Source organism: Salvelinus namaycush, chromosome 33, assembly GCF_016432855.1.
Source record: "Salvelinus namaycush isolate Seneca chromosome 33, SaNama_1.0, whole genome shotgun sequence".
In the NCBI taxonomy this organism is placed as follows: Eukaryota; Metazoa; Chordata; class Actinopteri; order Salmoniformes; family Salmonidae; genus Salvelinus; species Salvelinus namaycush.
The window spans coordinates 5,183,975-5,194,272 of NC_052339.1; the positions used below are offsets into that span (position 1 = coordinate 5,183,975).

A 10,298-nucleotide genomic window follows, 5' to 3' on the forward strand; every position below is an offset into this window, starting at 1 on the left:
TTGGGTTGGACAAAGTTAATGTTATGGGCCCAGGATAGCACTGCTGATCTGGCATTTTTATTGGTAAGATAATAGGCCTACAGTAGACAAATGTAAATGTATGCCTTGCTGCATCTGAATGACCCTTTGAATAAGTTTTAGTTTTCAATTGGAAGTTCGCTCAGTTTATTTTAAGTGGTCACTGGTTTGCGTATCCTACTCAAACCTTCCACGAATGCAGACAGACTGCATGAACGTGCGCCAGACTCGTGTGACGTCGTCTGTCCTGAACGATAGGGCGGTGGGGTGGCGTCGCGTCATATCGTTCGCCTAGCTCCCATTGGCCGACGCGACTCACCCGACACAGCTGTGACTGTTTTCTGCAGAGGAAGCCTGTCTCTGGTATGAGGTCTGCGCTCAGGAATGAAATAGCAGCTTTTTTTTCTGCCTCTCTCTCCCCCAAACTATGATGTGACCTAACGACGTGATAACAGTTTGAGCAGTAAGAGAGCAGCACAACTCACAGCTTCATCATTGTCGAGGTGCGAATGAACATAGTCGGTTCTCGCTAGATCATACACTTAGAACGTCTGGACATCCAAGGTAAGAAGACATCAATTCATTCTTCTTTGCTATTGTCCATTGATATTCATTATAGTGGTTAAACAGCTTGAGAAAGACATGATCTACAAAGGCCAGACTAGACACCACTTTTATTTGATATCTAGCGTAGTGGTGATCTTGAAACATTGTTGTCATTGTTAATTTAGATGAGATACAATGTATTGATGCATATCTATGTTAGCTATGATGTATTAACGCATCTTTGTTGTTTTCCAGCACTCGAAGTGCCAAATGCCAAGACTAGAAGAACACTGTTGGAGTCGCTCCTGCGCATCGAGGGTGGAATCTAAGAATTTATCTGCGGGAAACTGGGTCGCATCGAGAGCTGAAGAAATGATGTCCATTGTCACAACAGTGCTCAGCAATGCATATGGCTCGCTGCACAGTGTGCGAGCGGCAAACTTGATCAGACGGGGTCTCGTCCTTTTCACCGTGGGAGTAGTTCTTGCGTTGGTGCTCAACTTGCTGCAGTTACAAAGAAATGTGACTTTGTTTCCCGAAGAGGTGATGGCAACTTTGTTTTCATCAGCGTGGTGGATTCCCCCTTGCTGCGGCACGGCAGCTGGTGAGTTGTCACTTTTAAACCTATACCCTGACTTAATCATTCTGTATGAATGAATGAGGTTGCTATATGTACTTTTAATTTTGATACACTTATGTGAATTGGGCTTTTATAGGGTGGGGATAGTCTGCTTGTGTGTTTCATGATGCCATTATATGCAGGCCGCTAACTACAGCCTGGGCTACATAATCATTTACCGTATATTCCATCATTGTTATTGTTCTATATATTAATTGTGTAAGTGTTCTCTCAGCCATGAGCTCATAATGGCGAGCGTTTTGTCTGGTGAAAACATACATTTAGTATTTATATTGCCCTCCAATATTCCAATAGGCTTCACTAGAAACAGCCGGACATGGATGGTCATCAGGGTTGTGCTTCTTTTTCATTGGCTGCTTTCATAACGGGCGAGCTGTGGAGGTGGTCCATAATTGGCTGCTGCCTCGAACATGCCACTACAGAAAAAGAGAAACAAGGAAGTCGTGTGCAGTCAGAATTAAATAAATAATTTTCACCACCAAACCCTCCCCCATGTTGTTGAGAAGTAGGCTACAGTGAATCACACCAAAAAATAAATACGAATGTTACAATACAATTGGGAGACATGATCTAACGTTTTTATTTTAGTGATACAATGTTCGATACTTGCCTTTTCACAGTAGGTTACAAACATGTTTGTGCAAGGACTGATAGGCGAGAAATTATCATGTGCCTGAAAGTAGAAAGCAATCTTGTCGTTTTAATTTCTGTCTATTTTGATCCCAAATTGAAACTCAAAGAAATGCACAATTTTCAAGACCATAGAACAACATGAGTCAGTTTAATTTGTATGTATGCAATTCAGTAAGGTACTAACTCAACTGTCTTTTCTACAGCTGTTGTTGGCCTGCTATACCCCTGCATCGACAGCCATCTAGGAGAGCCCCACAAGTTCAAGAGGGAATGGGCTAGTGTCATGAGATGCATCGCAGTGTTCGTTGGCATCAACCATGCCAGTGCTGTATCCTTTCTAAACATCAACAACTTCACAATGTGCACACGCTCATGTTGGCTACCTCCAATCTAGAAAAGGACAGATGCATATTTACACCAAAGTAATTTTATCACATCCAGAGCATAAACAACGACGAGGGTCTACTAAATGTGTAACATATTCAAAATTGAGTAACATTCTGTGATTAGTTTGATTATATTGTCATTTTGCTACTTTTACAGCCCCGAAGGCAATTCAGCTAGTGTAAGTGAGACAGTGTGTTGAATTCCCCACTGCATTCCTGCTTGTTTTGATTCCTTGACATACTTTCCAAGTATGTATGGAACCTATAGTTGCTTTAAACATATACACTGCTTGTGCCACCCACACTGTAATGCTTTGATGTAACATTCAAACAAATACTATATTTTTTAAACATATTTGAAGGGATTTTTTTTTTTTTTTTACTGAAGAGATACTTAGATAGGATGACCGTGGGAAAGATAGTGAAAGGTTGTGTCAAAGGGTAGTAGGCCCGGATTCGAGCCTACGCAAGCAAATACTGTCCTTGTCCTTAACTGCTCCATTTCACAGAAACTACACTTTGCCAATAATGCCCAGCTGTCCCTGACCCTGGCTGCCCTGTCCCTGGGACTGTGGTGGATGTTTGATCGCTCGAGGAGTGGCTTCGGCCTGGGCATCGGGACGGCATTCCTTGCCACCGTTATCACACAGCTGCTGGTCTACAACGGCGTCTATCAGTAAGTCAAGTCCTGCTTTTATTTGACCACGTCAAACTGAGAAGTTTAACCCCACGCTGTAAACCCCAAGGCATTTTGAACTCAACTACTTCTAGTAAGTTGAACTAAAAGTCAATTAAAAGTAATTATTACTTCAAATGTTTGTGGTACTGACTCAAAACTAAATGACAAGTCACTTAATTTATCATAAAAAAAAAAATAAATAAAAACTTTTTACCCAGCATGGTCTACTACAGGTTGATTTTGATTTGATTAATCTTCTGCTACACAAAGATAAATATCATACATTTTTCTAAATTAATCCAATCATTGAGTTCGATTTTTTGCACCCGTTGCTGAAATGGTTGTTCTGGTTTAAATGGCTTACACGGAACCCAAACTGTCTGCGCGATCACGACACGCAGGTTAAAATATCAGAACAAACTCTGAACCAATTACATTAATATGGGGACAGGTCAAAAAGCATTAAACCTTCATGGAAATTTAGCTAGTTAGCTTGCACTTGCTAGGTAATTTGTCCTATTTAGCTAGCTTGCTGTTGCTAGCTAATTTGTCCTGGGATATAAACATTGAGTTGTTATTTTACATGAAATGCACAAGGTCCTCTACTCCGACAATTAATCCCCACATAAAACGGTCAACCGAATCGTTTCTATTAATCTCTCCTCCTTCTAGGCTTTTTCTTCTCTTGACTTTATATTGCGATTGGCAACTTTCATAAATTAGGTGCATTACCGCCACCGACCTCGTTCATCTTTCAGTCACCCACGTGGGTATAACAAATGAGGAGATGGCACGTGGGTACCTGCTTCTATAAACCAATGAGGAGATGGTAGAGACAGGACTTGCAGCGCGATCTGTGTCAGAAATAGAACTGACTTCTATTTTAGCCCTTGGCAACACAGACGCTCGTTGGCGCGCGCAATAATTGAATAATATAGATTTCAAAATTTATTTTGCAACGTTCGTGCACGCGAGCGGTGTAGTCAGCCTGTTAGGTAGTGTCCTCACTCCTAACCCTGGCAGTTATTATGTATGCAGGTTATGGGTGAATAACATTTTTGACTGTTGGATATTCTAAGTCTTGCTGGATTCCAATAGGAATTACACCTCACTTTTTTTTTTTTTTTTTGTAATATATATTTTTTTTAATTGGCCCATCCACCCCTCTTCGGAGGACAAAAAAAAAAACATTTTACAGCTTTTTCTTTTGTTTTGACAAAAGACATTTGACATACATTGCACTTTTATTTTTCTACTACAGTAGTTACATAGCAAGAATAAAGTAATTTGATATACATTACCTCTGGATAGATAGTACTTACACATTATACATAGTGTTTTCAGTCATAACTATTATAGAACATGAGCTTTTAAACCCATCCCTCAGCTACTCTGTCCATCCCACCTATCTCTGTAAACTGCCCTCTTATGATTTCCATGGGCCATATATTTTTCAACTGTTTCTTTTTCAATTACACATCACTTCGCAAGCCAACAAAATGTGACTTGCAGGTAGGGTTGCAAAAAAAATCCTGGTTGGAAGATTCCTGGAAATCCCCCAACCAAGAATGTTTTTAAATCTGGGAATTTGGGGAAAGTTAATAAAATGTTGCTACCCTACATGAAGGCCTGATGTGGCCTGTAAACCATGAGTTTCAGGCCACTGTTTTAGGGTAAAGCGAGGCCTTATGAGAAATGTAATGTCATAAAGAGTTTTTTAATTATAATATTCACCTATTCACCTTCACCAAAGGACTGAAAATGAACAAATGTCTCTGTCACTAACAAATACAGTCATGGGTGGTAACTCTACCATTCACTCAAATGCAAAGCACACTGAGATTATATTGGAGGCGTAATGACAACTAATTGGGGTTAACCGTGCTGACAAACTGTCAAAAATGCATTCACAAGATATATTATTTTAATAAGATATGCCATTTAGGAGAAGTTTTTATCCAAAGTGACTTACAGTACTGCAAGTCAAAAAAAATTGTATGGCCTCAGCGGGAATAGAACCCATATTCCTGACGTTGCAAGTGCCATGCTCTCCCAACTGAGCTGCACAGGACTGTATTAGGATATTATATTTTGGTGGATATTATGGTATCATTACTTACCTTAAAGTTTTAGTACAGCCGGTGAATCAAATAAGACATAGGTGTCTTTTTGAGAAAATATCTCCTTTGTGATTGATGTATTATTAAAGTGTGTGTTCTGGCACTGGTCTCAGTCACCTGATTCCATCAAAGAGGCTCTGACAGATGAGGCATGAAAATGAAAGCAATTATTTTTGGGTGATACGGATTCCCCCATGCCTCTACACCCAATTATTGGCCCTCCTACCCTGCCTCTGTGGCACCTCCTCAAAAACATCATGGGGAGAGGGAGCACTGTTGCTTCAGTAAGGGGCTTACAAAGAGCTGTGTTCAAAAGGCCTTGCAGCTCCTGTTGACTGAAGGGAAGAGCGAGATGAAATTGAGATGGAGAGGATTTTATATTTCCGCATTAAACTTTAATAATGCTGCCTTCCCCCCTTTCGAGATCTGTCTTTGAAACTGTGTTTAAGTTGCCATTCCTGTTTTAAGACTAGTCTCTATGTGTCTTATTTGGGGCTAGATTTGACTATTGGGGCAGATATTTAATTTAATCGGTTGTATTTTTCTCCCTCTCTTGTAGATACACGTATCCAGACTTTCTGTATGTGCGCTCTTGGCTTCCATGCATATTCTTCTCAGGAGGAGTGACTGTGGGGAACATAGGACGCCAGCTAGCCATGGTAAGTCCTGTCCTCTATTTTCTTATTTTCTTTTTTTTCCTCTTTTTTTTTGTTGAATTTTCACCCTTTTCTCCCCAATTTCGTGGTATCCAATTGTTAGTAGTTACTATCTTGTCTCATCGCTACAACTCCTGTACGGGCTCGGGAGAGACGAAGGTCGAAAGCCATGCGTCCTCCGAAACACAACCCAACCAAGCCGCACTGCTTCTTAACACAGCGCGCATCCAACCCGGAAGCCAGCCGCACCAATGTGTCGGAGGAAACACAGTGCACCTGGCAACCTGGTTAGCGCGCACTGCGCCCGGCCAGCCACAGGAGTCGCTAGTGCGCGATGAGACAAGGATATCCCTACCGGCCAAACCCTCCCTAACCCGGACGACGCTAGGCCAATTGTGCGTCGCCCCACGGACTGTCCCCTATTTTCTTAGTCAAATTCTGCTGGTTTGTAAGCACAGGAACACATTGACACAGCGCATTGACATGTTCGTGCGGTACGAACTTTTGTGAGAGAAAAAGCCTGACACAACACAATGTTGGCTATAATGCCTTCATCAGGTGTATGCCCGAAGTCTATCCTTATTCTGTGTACAGTTCTTCACAGTCACGTCCATTATACAGTTTGACTCAATTAAAGTGTGAAAATAGCATGTTGTTTTTGTTTTTCGCAGTAGCGAGTCCTAGAGCCAAATGTACCAAAGGTTCATTTCCTGCTTGTTGTTTTTCATTGATGGTGTTTGAAATGTTGGCAGTTGGCACAAGCCCTTGCTTGCTCTCTCATTCTGTTTCACTCTCTCTCTCTCCAAGATGGATTAAGTCTGTTTACCTTTCATTCAGTCTTTTAGAGTTGCCTTTTAATTGTTTTCAAACTTGCATCTTGTGTTTCTCAACGAAGCAGCCAGCTTGTGTGTGGCAGGAACACGTTAGCACTAGAGTTCAGTCACCTGGGTTTCATTCACTAGAAAGAAAATGGACTGAAACAGTGAGGGACTGCAAAAAATTGTCCAATATTAAACATTTTGCTACAGTGTGCACAAATGAATATGACCATTATTATTGTAGCTGATAGCTGATCATCTTTGAAATGCAAGAGAAAGGCCACAATGTATTATTCCAGTTTAGGCACAATTTAGATGTTGGCCACTAGATGGCAGCAGTGTATGTGAAAAGTTTTAGACTGATCCAATGAACCATTGCATTGCTGTTCAATATGTTGTATCAAGTCTGCCCAAATGTGTCTAATTGGTTTATTGATACATTTTCAAATTCATAACTGTGCATTCTCCTCAAACAATAGCATGGTATAATAGACTGCAATAGATTAACAAGAATGTAAGCTTTCTGCCCATATCAGATATGTCTATGTCCTGGGAAATGTTCTTGTTACTTACAACCTCATGCTAATCACATTAGCGCATGTTAGCTCAATCGTCCTGCGGGGGGGGACACCGATCCCACAGAGGAGCCATTTAAGAAAGAGTCGCGGTTAGGACTTACACAGCTAGACGGCATTTTTAGTGAGCTTTTGTTCATTATACTTTTGTATCACCGTTCACTAGTTGTAGTACAGTATCAAATCAGGCCAGCAATTGAACTGTTGAGAAGCTAACTCAAGTTTTTTTGTTTTCTGGCTGATTTGTGTTTTTTTGTGCTTCCAGAAGTTTGAAATAATTCCCTAACAGTATTGAAAGCGCTTATCCTTTAATCCTTCGTCACTAGCCTATAACTTATGGAGACAGTTATATAACTGGTTAGGTAGATTTATCTCTCTGTTTTATGTGGTTGTTGTCATGTACGTCATTTTGTCTGTAAATGTTGGTTTAATGTTGTCTTTAGCGCTCTTGAATGCAATAACAATTCCTGTATAAGACCAAATAAATGAACTGAGCCCCTGCTCTAAGTTCTGGGACTTACATAATTTTCTGGTATGTTCTACATATGCTTAACATGTGACTTGGGGCTCTGAAGGGAGGTTCTAAATCAGGAGAAATGGGGGAAAAGTGAGAGGGAGAACTCTCTAGACATGTATACCATTTAGGGGGGGTTAAGAGAGAGGCCTTGAGGAAGGGGTATCACATTTTACTGCAACCCCAACTTCAGATAATCTTCTCACAGTTGTACCTATACATAGGAAACCATGATCCACTGTATAATAGCCCTGTAGTCTACTTTCAAGAACTGTAGAACTCAGCCTTAGGTTAAAGTCGTCAATAATGGTCTTCTCCAATCCCCGTTGTGGATGTTACCACTGTAGGAAGATGTCTGTTGTTTGCTGATATTGATTCAGATGTTGAGCATGATATATGAACATGGGCTTTCCTCTCTCTCTCTCTCCCTTCAGGGTGGTGTTGAGAAACTCCACAACGACTGAACAGAGATCAGCTGAAGAGGGGAAAGAAGGAAGACTGACAATATGGAGAACAGGCGTAACGGAACCAAGTCTGCCGTCATGGGGAGAGAGTTTGAAAGAAAAGAGACTGTTATTATTTTTTTACTACTTTTCTGTGTGTTATAACAAAGAGCTAGCCAGAACACCCTTGACCTAACGTGCCATGACTTCTGCACCTCTTGGTGGCCAAAATAACTTACAGTATTAGGCTAGCAGTTGCAGCTATGCTATCCCTATTAGGATCCATATAGCATTATTCCAGAAGCTAGTCACAAAGTTATCCCTGTTAGGGTTCATATACCTTTAGGCTAGCAGTTAGACACTAGGCTATACCTGTTTGGTTCCAAGTAACATTGTGCTAGCAGTTAGCTGCTAGGCGGTCCCTGTTTTGGTCCATATAGCATTAGGTTAGCAGTTAGCCGCTAGGCTATACCTGTTTGGGTCCAAATAGCATTGTGCTAGCAGTTAGCCGCTAGGCTAGCCCTGTTTGGGTCCATATAGCATTAGGCTAGCTTCTAGCCACTAGCTCCTCCTTCACTATAGCAGGACAGTATTTACCCTTCCAGTTCTTCGAAATGAAAAGTTACCTGGTTTCAGTTTTACATTGTAAGAGTGAACTATTAGCTTTTTGCAGGTGTGTGCACGTGTGCGTGTGGATTTGTGCAGGTCTTAACAGAAAAGACGAGGGGAAAAGGTGGTACTACAATGTTTGCTTTTTTGTTATAGCTGAGTACAAAATGACCGTAAAAGGGAAACGTTTCAGAGCTGTGCAAAAAATGTCTGACACTCACAGAGACGGCGACCAACAGTATGTCACCGATGACATGTATTGTGTTCCCAATATTGTAATTAACCAAGAAAAATAGTTATCTGAGAAATTAGAATGCAAACACCTATAACCCCAAACCAAATATACATGAGATCACAGATGACGTGACCATGTTTTGAAAGAATGTACCATGATGCTACAATAAGTAAGCATATTCATGGTTTCAGTGAAATCAGTAATGACAAAAAGGCACCTGAATGTAATCGGGTGTGAAAGCTCACCTCTTGGCTGACTTTGTGGATATGGTGTGCAACCTGGAGGTGATCTATGACCCCTCAAATGAATGGCTGATTTCCTATTTAGAATTTTCCAGACTTGGCATTAAAGTTTATGGTCATACATTAAGAGAAGGAGACAGGACCTTTTTACTATGGCCTGGGGATTTGCAATCTGTGATTGCCTTTGTGTTATAGAATTGAGTGCTTTTGTCACTACTACCAGTTCAATTTTATTACTTGTACATAATTATATATTGCTTTCATGTATAGTCACTTCCCTATATAATCAGACAGGTATTACCACACTATACCAATTCAGTTCAATAGTTGGGGGGCTAAAGGAATAAAAGTGCAATCACATATACCTGAGCTGACTTCTTCTTATTTATTATTTCTGACAATGGTTAAGAGGTGAGACTCCATGGAATGAAATGCAGTGTAGAAAAGGAGCATCAAATAAGCAATAACAGCAGCTTTTGTAAAAACAAAAATTGTCTAAGATTACTTGCATTCTTCAACTGTATACCAATGACTATTCTCACCATGAGGAGAAGGAAAAAAAACATTGTGTCAAACTGTTTGTAAATTCTCCTAGTAGTTAAAACATTAGTAAGTGGGAATTCAGATTATATATTTTTTTATATTTTGTTATGTATAGATCACAGCGGGATTGGTTGGTACGCCTGGTTCGGTGTGAATCTTTGCTCAATTTCAGCTGTTTGTCCCAAATGGCACCCCTATTCTCTATATAGTGGACTACTTTTGACCAGGGGCCCTGGTCAAAAGTAGTGCACTATATAGGGTTCCATTTTGGATGCAGTCCAGGTGTGCTGCTGGGAGAAAAGGAATCTTTATTATTGGGGTGTTTGAAACGCCTATTATTTCAATGTGTAGAGAGTGTGAGTGTGTTTTCAGCTGTGTAGCATTTTTATTACCTTGAATCCAAGTGGAAAATAAAAAGGAACTCCTAATGACGTGTGTGTATCTACATTGAGTCTACATAGTTCTGCCACACATCTTAGCAGAATGAAACCATACAGATACAAGATTTGTGTGCACATTTTGAGCCCAATGCATGAAGTGTTTGTATGAGAGTTGCACCATCTGACAATGTAATTGATACAAACATAAAAGGTATGCAAATGAGACATAACAAAAAATATAGATGCTATTTTATTCTGAAT

The 10,298-nt window shown here is 40.5% G+C and overlaps 1 protein-coding gene across 1 annotated transcript; it reads left to right on the forward strand.

The window, feature by feature from the left end:
* Positions 1-369: 369 nt before the first annotated feature.
* LOC120027773 (insulin-induced gene 1 protein-like) lies at positions 370-10,088 on the forward strand. Its single transcript, XM_038972800.1, has 6 exons — positions 370-582; positions 820-1,168; positions 2,041-2,165; positions 2,733-2,899; positions 5,582-5,681; positions 8,020-10,088. The coding sequence occupies exons 2-6, from the start codon at positions 835-837 to the stop codon at positions 8,047-8,049; spliced, it is 756 nt and encodes a 251-aa protein (XP_038828728.1). The 5' UTR covers positions 370-582; positions 820-834; the 3' UTR covers positions 8,050-10,088.
* The last annotated feature ends 210 nt before the right edge of the window (positions 10,089-10,298 follow it).

Coding starts and splice junctions, on each gene's coding strand:
- LOC120027773 (XM_038972800.1), top strand. CDS start 835: ATGCCAAGACTAGAAGAACACTGTTGGAGTCGCTCCTGCGCATCGAGG. Junction 1,169..2,040: donor TTGCTGCGGCACGGCAGCTG/GTGAGTTGTCAC, acceptor TCTTTTCTACAG/CTGTTGTTGGCCTGCTATAC. Junction 2,900..5,581: donor GTCTACAACGGCGTCTATCA/GTAAGTCAAGTC, acceptor CCTCTCTTGTAG/ATACACGTATCCAGACTTTC.